Source organism: Leguminivora glycinivorella, chromosome Z (assembly GCF_023078275.1).
Source record: "Leguminivora glycinivorella isolate SPB_JAAS2020 chromosome Z, LegGlyc_1.1, whole genome shotgun sequence".
In the NCBI taxonomy this organism is placed as follows: Eukaryota; Metazoa; Arthropoda; class Insecta; order Lepidoptera; family Tortricidae; genus Leguminivora; species Leguminivora glycinivorella.
The window spans coordinates 53,575,438-53,588,244 of NC_062998.1; the positions used below are offsets into that span (position 1 = coordinate 53,575,438).

The following is a 12,807-nucleotide window of genomic DNA, read 5'->3' on the forward strand; positions in this document are numbered from 1 at the left end:
TTACGCAGAATATGCTTTGGCACAAATAATTTCGCAGATTTTTGTAATACAGAATCGTCTGTTGTCATAATGTTGATGAGCATAATAGTCTTCTAATCGAACAATACATTTGCAGATAATATTTGTGCATAATATTTAGGCGGCATAAAGTTGTAATTTGCTATTTGATAGCGAGTTGGATGTGTTGGGGATGCAAGATACCTAACACTCCTCCTCGCTTCGCTCGTCGTCGTACCTAACGGTGACTCTGGGGCAGTTTTTCTTTTCTGATAGCGAGTAATAATTCTGCTAATGCAATATTATGCTATAAGAGTATTATGGTACATACAATTATGCTAAACCAAAGTCGACCAAAGTAATGTTCTGTAAAATAATATTCTGCCAAATGTATCTTATGCGTGGTAGTAATAATGCCAACTAAGTTTTCTGCAAAATTATCATTCGACCGAAAGTGTTTCTGCGAAACATGTTATGCGAAGTGTGTTTCGGACTAAAATTATTCTGCCACATGAAGGCAACCCATTTTCACAACTTATGGCATAAACATTTAATTCTGTACTTCAATTCTCCCAAACGGAACATCCCTTTGCCACTGCAAATTGACGACAGATTGACATAAGTAATTGCACTCCACATTGCTTCTGTTCCGGTCTCTTCAAGTCTTCGGCTACTGGCTTTGACAACTCACTTGGCGTACGCCTTCTCCAACAAAGCTGGCCACAGCTGCTCTGTGGAGCTGGTCTGCAAGAACGCCAGCTTCCCATTGACGGTGGGCAGTCGGTCGTCCACGAGGACTTCGAGCCATTGGCCGCACCACCAGATACGGAATCTGTGAATGAAGATTAATTTATTAAGCGTTTATGATAGACGAAGGGACGGTGCGGTATCTTCAAAATGTTAACAGGTACCTTGGTTTGAGCACAGAATTTTTCCCTTGCTTGCGGTTTTTTCTCTTGAGAAAGGGCGGATCTTCGTACTCAGGGACGGATCGATGTAGTCCATATATGTGACCCAGGCCTCCTTGTGGTTATATGGTCAATATAAGTCATGGAACTGACCTGAAGATGTCAGCATAGCCGGCGTCCACCCATTGGTCGGTTTGTTCAGGAACAGTACTGATAGATAAGGCCCTAAGGCTCAAGGAGGGTGCAGTATTAGCGCCGACACCTCTTGAGCAAGAACGGACCTTCGTACTCAGGGAGAAGTCGATGTGGTATGTGTGCCCAGCTGTCTCCTTGTAGTCACATGTGGCCGTGTCATGGTCGCGTCTTTGTCACTTGTCATAACGTGCGTCACTTTCGCACTTACATACGGGTTAGAACGTGACAGACATGGAGACAAATGATAGACGATAGACAGCAGTCCATCTTAGCCCTGATGGACAATATAAGTCATGGAACTGACCTGAAGATGCCACCGTAGGTACCCGGCGTCCACGCGTTGGTCGGTTTGTTCAGTACTCATAGATAGGGCCCTAAAGTTCAAAGAGGGTGCAGTGTTAGGGCCGGCAACTCTTGAGCAAGGGCTCTCCGAAGGGGTCGATGTAGTCAATGTGGCCTCAGGCCCAGGCCCCAATAAGTCATGGAACTGACCTGAAGATGCCAGCGTACCCGGCGTCCACGCGTTGGTCGGCGGGCACCACGCGGTACAGCAGACCTTTACTCAGGAATAGTACCGATAGACAGGACACCAGCCATTTGTCGCCTGGGGACAAACAGGAGAATTACAAGTAGCGACACGTAAGTTTACAATACAGTACAATTTATTTATTGTTCGAATGTGAGTGGTTATAAATGATGATAGGGTTAGTATTTTGTAACATCACAATCTGCCAGAATTTGGCGTACAATCAAATCTGTTCAACTTATCGACCAGATATTCAATATGCGCTCGCCAGTCACAATGACAATCCAGCATTACCCCGAGAAATTTTATAGTTTCGACGCTTTCAATGGCTTCCTGATTATGTTTGTTTATTAGATTTTTAGCGTTACTTTGGGGAGCGTAGAATTCCATATATTTGGTTTTACTTATGTTGGCTGTCAGTTAGTTTATCAACAACCAGTTGCGCTGAGTTTGAGTTTTGAGAACCGCCAAGGAGTGGAATGCCCTGCCTGAGTCTGTGTTTCCGCATGAGTACAATTCAGGTCTCTTTAATTTAAAGCAAGAGTAAATAGGTATCTCAATCGTCCTTGCTCATAGGTAAGAACGCTAGGCCAACGTAGGCCGCATCATCACTCACCATCAGGTGTGATCGTGGCCAAACGTCTACCTTACTTACTTACTTCACTGGCTCAGCGACCCAAAAAGGATCTTGGCCTCCGACACAAGAGATCGCCACTCTGCCCTATCCTGCGCCACTTCACGCCAGTTGGGTACACCAAGTGCGGACAGGTCTTTCAGGGCTTCCTCGCACCAGCGATATCTGGGACGCCCACGCGGACGTTTTCCACCTGGGCGTCCCACATATGCTCTTCTCACACCACGATCCTCTCCCATCCTTTCCAGGTGGCCAAGCCAGTGACCTATTCATACTAAAAAAAAATGAGTGAAATGTGGAGGGGATAGCTTCTCATGGGGACGCATACGACCCTACGCCCCCGTAATCCCCTGAGAGACCTGTTTCTGACTACTGCGCAATAACGGTCAGTGCTGAACTTACGTGCCGCTCCTTTGTACATTATATAATCCATACTAATCCAAACTAATATTATAAATGGGAAAGTGTGTATGTCTGTTTGTTTGTCAGTCCTTCACGGCAAAACGGAGCAACGAATTGACGTGATTTTTTAAGTGGAGATAGTTGAAGGGATGGAGAGTGACATAGGCTACTTTTTGTCTCTTTAATTCCCTACTTCCCTAAAGTGTGGGGGGGGGTAAGAGTTTATATGGAGCATTTCGCAGTTTTCGAACTTAACGCGAGCGAAGCCGCGAGCAAAAGCTAATTAAGTATATAACAGAACTTATAGTAGAAATTACTATACACATCAGAAATTTTGGCTTTGGTGTAGGTACTAGCACAGTATCAGTATAATAAAGAGTACTATCGTACAGTATGGCCACTCCTGCTCCCCGCTGAAAGTGCCGCCCACCCCCTCTCGGTTACCACACAGTTACCGCCTGTCAAAAGCGCGAACAGTCGACCTGTCGTATCTCACTCATACAAGCATAATACGCGTTCACCTACACGAACTTAGACTGTGTGCTAGGAACGGGCCTCTTTCGTATATTTGATCGCCAGTGCCCGAGGTGGGTACTAGGTACACAGTCCGGCACAAAGCCCCAACACGAGTATTAATATAATACGTTCCTAGAAACAGTGGCGTAGCGAGGGGGGGGCGGGGGCCATGGCCCCGGGCGGCACATGACAGGGGGCGGCAAAATCGGCAATTAAAAATTATAATTATAACATACATAGAGTCGCACCATAAGTGTTCCTTTGTACCTTTTTGTTACGGAACCCTACTAATAAAAAATAATTAAATTATGAGACCAACATTTTTCAAATCGCGCTGTGAAACGCGCCAATTCTCTGTTTTGTGCTGGCGCCGAATACACCATACATGACCACACCACGGCTGCGAGGGACGCGGGGCGGGGGCGCGAGCGGCCGCACGCTGCCGAGCTTCCACGAACTATAGGCGAATGTTCGAAGAACTATGGCGAAAGAGCTTAAGCGGCAGCTATATTACACGACAAAACACCTTAACTTCATACTGTTAAGCCTTACTTTGTAATGAATGGAGTTTTATATTTTTGTACTTACGACACATGATTACTTGAGTTGAGCAAACAAAATTCGTCATTTTGTTCCGAAGTTTCAATTTTAAAAACTGCAATTTTTACTTCTTAGTGCTAAGTTTAATTTATAATAGGAAAATATTACATTTGATCTGTGGATTGATATTCAATTCACTTATTGTCAAATTGGGTAAGTGTCTATTTTAAGCATTTTTAGGGTTCCGTAGTCAACTAGGAACCCTTATAGTTTCGCCATGACCATGACTGTCTGTCCGTCCGTCCGTCCGCGGATAATCTCAGTAACCGTTAGCACTAGAAAGCTGAAATTTGATACCAATATGTATAATATATCAATCACGCCAACAAAGTGCAAAAATAAAAAATGGAAAAAAAAAATTTATTAGGGTCCCCCCTACATGTAAAGTGGGGGCTGATATTTTTTTTCATTCCAATCCCAACGTGTGATATATTGTTGGATAGGTATTTAAAAATGAATAAGGGTTTACTAAGATCGTTTTTTGATAATATTAATATTTTCGGAGATAATCGCTCCTAAAGGAAAAAAAAAGTGCGTGCCCCCTCTAACTTTTGAACCATGTGTTTAAAAAATATGAAAAAAATCACAAAAGTAGAACTTTATAAAGACTTTCTAGGAAAATTGTTTTGAACTTGATAGGTTCAGTAGTTTTTGAGAAAAATACGGAAAACTACGGAACCCTACACTGAGCGTGGCCTGACACGCTCTTGGCCGGTTTTTGAATATGAATGTTGAATAGTTTTGTTCCAAGTTTGAAATATTTCTCGTATGTTATGTGCGTAAGTAAACAATAATACTTTAGCTTAGTGCTAAGGCCACTGAGTAATATTAGACGGTCAACCAAATTTTAGCACTAAAAAAGCCGGCCAAGTGCGAGTTGGACTCGCCCACCGAGGGTTCCCTACAAACTTTCAATAGTTGAATCATCAACTGGTATTCATTTAACTGTACAAAAGTACAAACTTGACTAAATCCCGCAAGACTCAATTCCCACATAAGTAATATTTTAATATACAATTTTATTGTTAGACAACGTCCAAAGATAATCACGATTGGACTTAAATAGTTTACGACATGTAAGGACGCTCCTGAAGCGACCTCATTATGTCAGGAAAAACGTGATGTAGGAAATGATTCAACGTACAGCGATAATATATCTTTCGGCAAATTAAGTAAACTAATTTGTGCGAGATAGTATGGAGGATAATTTTTATGGGATAATTGTTTATTGTGTGAACCGATTTTAACCATTTTTCCTCTCTTTGAAAGCAAACACTTTCATTTTTATTCTGTAAAAAATACAGGTACAATTAATATCCGCAAGAGTGTTCAAATTGAAAATGTAAATCTGGAAGGATTTTTTCATAAAGTAAAAAAAAAGTTCACATTTTTTTCCAAAAACAGTTTTTCTCCACAACAAAAAAATTATGAAAAAAATAGTTCTGATATGTATAGTTTGAGTTCTTTCTAACGATAACCCACTTGCCCTAGTAAATTTGAAATTTGTAGTCTTCCTCCCTTTTGTTTTGACCATTTTCTGTATTTAAATTTTATAAAAAATATACTTTCAATTCAGTCTCTACAAGATTAACGGATGTCATAAGTATTGCAAATTTAAAAGCATGTTTAATAGCATAAGTAGTTCTCGAGATATTAAATAATGTGACAGACAGACGGACAGAGTCGCACCATAAGGGCCTTTTATTTGTACCTTTTTGGTAAGGAACCCTAAAAAGGCGCGAAATTTAAATTTTCTATGGGAATTTAACCTTCGCCCCTATATTTTCAATATTTTTTTGAAGTGTCAGGATATGGTTCGTCGATGATTCCGCCAACGTCAAGGTTTAGGAAGGCACGCGTTTCAAGAAATTAATAACTAGCCGCTGAGCCCTCTACTTTTCAAATTTGCCGTTTTTTTAGTACCAAGATTTGGTTGACCGTCTTCTTTAGTAGGAACTAGGAACAAAAGACAAAAGCTATTGGTTTGGATTACCTCAAAAAGGAAAAACGGATCCCGTGCGTCTGTCTGTCCGCCTGTCACAGCCAATTTTCTCCAAAACTACTGAACCGATTAACTTGAAATTTGGCACACGTATGTGACCCAAAGACGGACAAGCAATTTAAATTAAGAAAATTTAATTGTAGGGGTCACTTTTGGTTGATAAAAATGAAAATTAAAAATAAAAGTTTTTCAAACTATATTGTGTTACATTTTATCAAATGAAAGAACTTTTTATAAGTATTTCTAAAATATTTTCTTAAATAATTTTTAGTCATTTTCAAGTAATTTAAGAAAATAGGTAAAAAATGCACAAAAATAATACACGAGATAGCCTTCAATCTATGGATTACACAGGAAAGCCTATTATTATAAATCTACAGTCAAGCGTAAGTTGGACTTAAAAGAAAAAAAAACTCAAATTTCACTCTCTGCCGCTGAAAGGAGTTACCAAATCTCTTGAAGTCTACCTAAATTAATTTCCGTTTCGTTTTTTAGAAATTGTTCAGAATATCCATTATTCCCAAAAATGATTTAAGTGCCTTCAAAAACGAGGCGCTTAAGCCCTTCTTGTGGTGTACGGAGCCCTTACAACGATAGCATAACTCGCACTTATAATCGACCAAATCAGAGGACCAAATAATCTAGATATGTTGATCATAAGGGGGCGGCATATCGGCAAAATTGGTGATCGGCCCCGGGCGGCAACCACACACACTGATATGAGAGAGCTATGTTACTTGATAGTACAAACGTCACGAAGGATGAGATTATACATTATTAACATTGTACTTACTAGAACCGAAATGTGTATATGTTATGGACCAAGTGATAAATCGGGCACTATACATAATGCCCGGGCATTATGAATAATGCCCATTGTGAGTGGGCAGTTTGATAATAACTATTCAAATAATTAAATTGCCCGGGCATTATACATAATGCCCATCCTCTGTTGGGCAAAGTAATAATAACACATCGAATAGCTGAATTTTGCCCGGGCATTATACATAATGCCCATCCTCTGTTGGGCAAAGTGATAATAACATATCGAATAGCTGAATTTTTCCCGGGCATTATACATAATGCCCATCCTCTGTTGGGCAAAGTAATAATAGCACACCGAATAGCTGAATTTTGCCCGGGCATTATACATAATGCCCATCCTCTGTTGGGCAAAGTGATAATAACATACCGAATAGCTGAATTTTGCCCGGGCATTATACATAATGCCCATCCTCTGTTGGGCAAAGTGATAATAACATACCGAATAGCTGAATTTTGCCCGGGCATTATACATAATGCCCATCCTCTGTTGGGCAAAGTGATAATAACATACCGAATAGCTGAATTTTGCCCGGGCATTATACATAATGCCCATCCTCTGTTGGGCAAAGTGATAATAACATACCGAATAGCTGAATTTTGCCCGGGCATTATACATATAGTGCCCATCCTCGGTTGGGCAATACACATTACACACAGTTTCCCAGACAGGTTCGCTGTCTAGAACGTCACTAACTCTGGGTGGAAGTACCCGGATAGATACGCTATCAAATAGCGTCAATAACCTCATAGTAACTACCTGGAATAGCCTTAGGTCAATAGTATTTGGGGGTAAATAATGTTAAGAGTGTTAAGACCACAGATTTCGGGAGATAGGTCATGCCGGGCGATTTGTATAGAATACGCCTTAAGACGCTACAGGAGCTAAAATTTTAAAATGTAAAGGAGCCCTGCTTTCAATTTGAGAATTTTAGTTAAATATACTTGTGTTTTTAACTATATTTTAACGAAAAAAAAAATTGTCCATTCAGAACAACTCAGTTAAAAGATATTGCGAAAAAATCTTAAAAATCGATGTTCCGCTCTCGACTCTTTTTTCCTCCTTCAAAACTTAACCAATCGTAACGAAATTTGAGAATCTGAATAACAATGAAATACACTGATTTAAACTTTCACGATTATTACACATCATTATTTCCGAGACCACGGGGACAACGCCGTCCTTGAAACGTTGGAGGTCAGTTTAATATGTAGTTATACGCGATTAAGTCCCGATTTTAAAAATAATGATGAACAATGAAATAATCTATATCGGACCGTTTAGTTTTTTTGGCTAATTCTTACCAATTTTGAATACAACACCTTTTTTTGTGCCATAATCAATAAGGCCGTTTTTGGAAATATTTGATGGGCTCTAACGTCTTTGAAAATAAGAATATCAAAAAAATGAAAACGGTCCGACACAGATAGAAAATATAATAATCTGTGTTGAAAAAATCATTGCTCTATCTTCAAAAACCAGGAAGGAAATAGTCGAGAGCGTTTGTATGGAAAATTGACCCCTCCGGTATCGTCTTAACCGAATCTTGCACTCTACAACAGACCGGAACGGAACGGGATTTCCATTAATTTTAAGGAAAGGTTCTCTAGGGAAAATACAATTCATTTCTCTAAAAGACGAATGTCTTGACTCTGACTGTTAATGAGTTATTAAAAAAATATACTTAATGACTGACCAAGTGTGCTGATAGCCTTTATACTACTTCCTCAATTCACATCGTTGGCAGTAAAAGGGTTCATATTTTAATAAATGAAATACCTAATTTCCCTGGAACGACGTCGAATATGTCACAGTTGTCTCTCACGAAGGTCGGGTCCGTGTATATCTCCTGTAACAATCAGAAAAGTACAGTTAAAATCAAATAGAATACCTCGTGGAATATGGGTAATACTGTGGGATATGGGTTAAATTGTGGCGTAGGCGAGAGGCTGGCAACCTGTCACTGCAATGTCACAATTTCGATTTCTTTCAACCCCTTAAGGCACTGGCCCCGTAACCGAATGGCATTTCTGCGACGCGAAATGAAAACGAAACGCCGCGAAAGGTAGTCTGGCTCTGTCGCGCCAATACGCAAGAGCGATAGAGATAGATATCTACGAGCGTTTCATTTCGTGAGCGTTTGTGCGATTCGGCTACGCACACTGGTCCCGCCGCGAGCTAGTAAGCTATGAGCTATCGGCTATAAAATCGAACAAAAGATAAGAACTCCCGTGCAAATAAAAGAGACACGGCGATATTGATAGCTCACCGCTGGGCGAGTAACTATAAACATAGCCGTGTCTCTTTTATTTACACGGTAGTGGTTATCTTTTGTTCGTTTTTATAGCCGATAGCTCATAGCAACTCATAGTTTACTAGCTCGCGGTGGGACTAGTGCCTAATTGCTAAGAGTGACATCAAATAATGATACAAAGCCGCCGTCCACTTTTCTCTTCATTATGTGCGTTTGTGTGAGTGAATCATAGATTTAGATATATTAAGCTAGATTGAGTAGTTAGGCCAAAAAGTGTGTCCACATGAGAGAGTAAAGTTACAAGGTATTAATTACCCTTGCGTCGATATAATACAAAAATAATTTAAGAAGTTTATAAACTTAGTTATCATACAGGTAAAAATACTATTACCAAGGACCATTTAATACTAGACTGATATAGCCCATACAAAAAAGCGTACCCCTGAAAAAAGCTTAGTTTCTGCTTTAAAACTAGATGGCGTTGTTTCGTAACCCGGGAGTGGAAAAAAACATATTTTCACACATATTTTTACTTGTTTTTATATTATACTATGAATAACTATCAAAAAACTTTATTTTAATATCAAAATATTGGCTCAAAACACAATTTTTACAAATTATATTTTTTGGTTGGCCTCGACGTAGTTGTGATCGCTTCGCTGCCTAAGTTTGTTCGCATGTTGTCTAATTATTGCCAAATAAAATGACTAGATGACGTTGGTGGACTAGGAAAATGTCACATCCGTTTCGTTGTTCATTAATATAATATACTTAGTGATAATAAACCTATATGTTGAGCTCAAATACGTTCAACAAAACGCAATTATTGTGCCAACAGATGTGACATCTGACATCCATGTCACATCACAAATGTCATTGTATGATTTATTGAATATTCATAATATATGGATATTAAATATTTTAGAATCGCAGCAGCAATGCGAGTTGAGATACAGAATTAATAACTGTATAAATTAATAATTGTATGACCAATGACCTCATACATAAAATTACCAGTTCAGGTGACAGAAGGCGAATCCAATTTGTAAACATTAAATGTGCTAAGGAAAAGAATCTTTCCGATTTTCAACGGAACACGGCTGAAGGGGCGAGCTGGTTTCGACTGCGCCCATGCATCTCAATTGTCCAGAAAGTTCATTCGAAGATCATTTTGCTTATAATAATCTGAGTAATCAGTTAATCACAGTGAATGGTTTGACAGTATTTCAGCTAACATGTAGAGAGACTTGCTAGCTTCGTCGGTCAGGCTTCGTCTTGGACACAACGCGGATAGTTAGGCCGCCAGGTGTGGCACTTTGGATTACGTTTTTATAATAAATTAATGATAAGTAGTTTGTATTGTTTTGGTAATTAATATATTTTCTACTCGTATACTACTCGTTTGGTACTCGTATAAACCTAAACTGAGATAATAAATGAATAAAAGGAAATAATTAGTGAAACTCTGACATAAGTAATAATTAATAAGACTAAATGCGTTTTCACATTATCCGATCCGATATCGGATGTAGGACTGATACCCCATACATTACAGGCGCTATCTTGGATTTTTTCCATTTAAATCCTTCCGACATCCGATATCGGATCGGATAATGTGAAAACGGACTAAGACAATAGATACCTTGTTAGTGTTATATACCTATGCCTATGTATATCCCACCAAAAACATTCTGTAAAAAATAGCCGTCTCGATGGAGCTGCTTGTTTATCTCTAAAAAGTAATGAAATCTACATAAAGTTCCTTACTGCGATTTCTTTATTATTATAGTTAACTAGCCTTTTCCCGCGGCTTCGCTCGCGTTAAATTCGAAAATCTCTCCACAAACTTCCATCCTCCATACTAAGGAAGTGGGGGGATATAAAAAGAGACAAAAAGTAGCCTATGTCACTTTCCATCCCTTCAACTATCTCCACTTAAAAAATCACGTCAATACGTCGCTCCGTTTTGCCGTGAAAGATGGACAAACAAACAGACACACACACTTTCCCATTTATAATATTAGTATGAATGTTGTGTGACTTGGCCGTTGAAGTGTAGCGGTGCTGGCGACAGATTGGTGCAATGGTGTCATGGAGCACCTGGTTAACTTCTTTATACCCTTGTGTATAAAGAAGTTTATAAGTTTCATATTCGATGGTCCGAGCTAAGGTTCGTAAAGCCATGAAGCCGAGCTGATAATCATTGTCGCTAAACGCCGATCGAAACGCAGTCTGAAGTGGGTGATAAACGTACGATACGAGCAGGTATGCGTACTTATGGCTCGACGACCTTTTTAGATTGTGTGTCACCGTAAGTATACGCGTAAAAACCGCTGCGCATAGTAGTCGACCATCCAACGCGTACTTCCTCGTACGCCTATCATCCACTTGACGTCGCGCCAACACTTTATGGAAAAAGCGGGTTTTCGACAACTACCAATAAGATTTTAGACATTCAAAAATCTTCAATAATACTCAACTGTTTCGGTCGCACTCGTTCAAATATAGGATAGGATTGGTATGAGCGAGACGGTCAGGAGATTGATTGTCAACATGATATCTATCATAAACACCGTTCGAAATGGCCTCATTAAAATCTAAATTTTAAATATATTGAAAGTAATATTACTAATCATTGACGTCACGCTCAAAATGAAAGAGATAGAAAATTTGACAGTATGGTACTCTTTTGCATGATTGTCATAATTCAAACAGGGACTGAAACATGACACGGGCCCCTAGCGTCATCTATATACTTTTCACTGTATCACTTGTAATGCCGTTGAACTACCGCGTGCGTATTTAAAAAAAAAACGACATTTTTATTCAAATGACACTCTTAGTGACATCTAGCGACATAGATTTACGGCTGCCAACGGGGTACGGTATTTAGTATGGACTCTGCTGGTCCTTTATAATCGTCCTTGCTATTACTATAGTAATCTCTTTAGCACTGGTCACACGTGCGAGATGGGACCCCAGCCCCAACTTTGACCCTCTCATGTGGACACACTTTTGCTAGTCTGACAAGAACGCCTTTCTGCACCGGTGATAAAGTTTCTATTTAGTATGGCAAAAAAAGTGTAAGCTCAGTCCCTATTGAAGGTCCATGGAGTGAATATATGGAAGCTACGTCACGACCTGTCACTAGTGACAAGTCGAATCGCGATGTTTTTTAGCTGCTGACATTTAGGTCCCCAGTGCGACAGGTGCGTAGGAGTGTTGCTTAGGTACACCTGTCCTGTTTTATTGCATTCCTAAAGAGAATGAATTATTATACCTAAGTGCCTTATTGATAAAACAATCGGCCGAATATTCGGTATCCGGTCGCCGAATATTCGGACAGCAGAATTTTACCCACAATACCTACAATTTAAGCAGGGAGCGGGCGCGTCGTGCTTGTTTCGTAGTGAACTTCGCGCGGAGTCCGTTTTTGTTTAATTGTTTTTTTTTTAATAATAAAGGGCTATGATTATAAGTATTATAACCGTAACTGTTTTTTTTTTACATTTTTTCTACTCCCGTACTGTTATTCGTGAGTTACATGGTCGTGCATAGAACTTTAAAACCCTACATAAAAGATGTCAGGACAAGTCTATCTAGTCTATACCCTGAAAACATTTAGTAGCAGTAGCACGATATAGCTGTTTCAGTTCAGTAAATACATTGCTACCAACTTAACAAACCAATTCGCAGAGTCGAGACTCCTTCGTTTTCTGCTGCGTTCATTGGCGACGCGTCGAATCGCATTCAAATGTATGAGAACTCGATTCAACTCGGCTCGATTCGTCTTAGTGGCCAGGCTTCAAAGAACCATACCATAGACAGTTTTATTTTCATGTTTGCACTCAAACTGCATATTCAAAATGGTAGGCGGTCTACTAGATAACTAAGATGACTGAAAGTAGGTATTTATTGATTTATAATTTTCTTTCAAAATAAGTGCTTGG

The 12,807-nt window shown here is 39.5% G+C and overlaps 1 protein-coding gene across 2 annotated transcripts in view; it reads right to left on the bottom strand.

Moving 5' to 3' along the window:
- The window catches only part of LOC125240995 (calpain-C), a 72,845-nt gene that overhangs the window by 20,576 nt on the left and 39,462 nt on the right, over nucleotides 1-12,807 (bottom strand). For both annotated transcript variants that reach the window (XM_048149247.1, XM_048149246.1), the window contains exons 3-5: nucleotides 8,383-8,452; nucleotides 1,593-1,704; nucleotides 689-829 (exon numbers count right to left, since the gene is read on the bottom strand). In XM_048149247.1, the coding sequence (XP_048005204.1) occupies nucleotides 689-829; nucleotides 1,593-1,704; nucleotides 8,383-8,452 (323 nt within the window). The remainder of the gene's footprint in view (nucleotides 1-688; nucleotides 830-1,592; nucleotides 1,705-8,382; nucleotides 8,453-12,807) is intronic.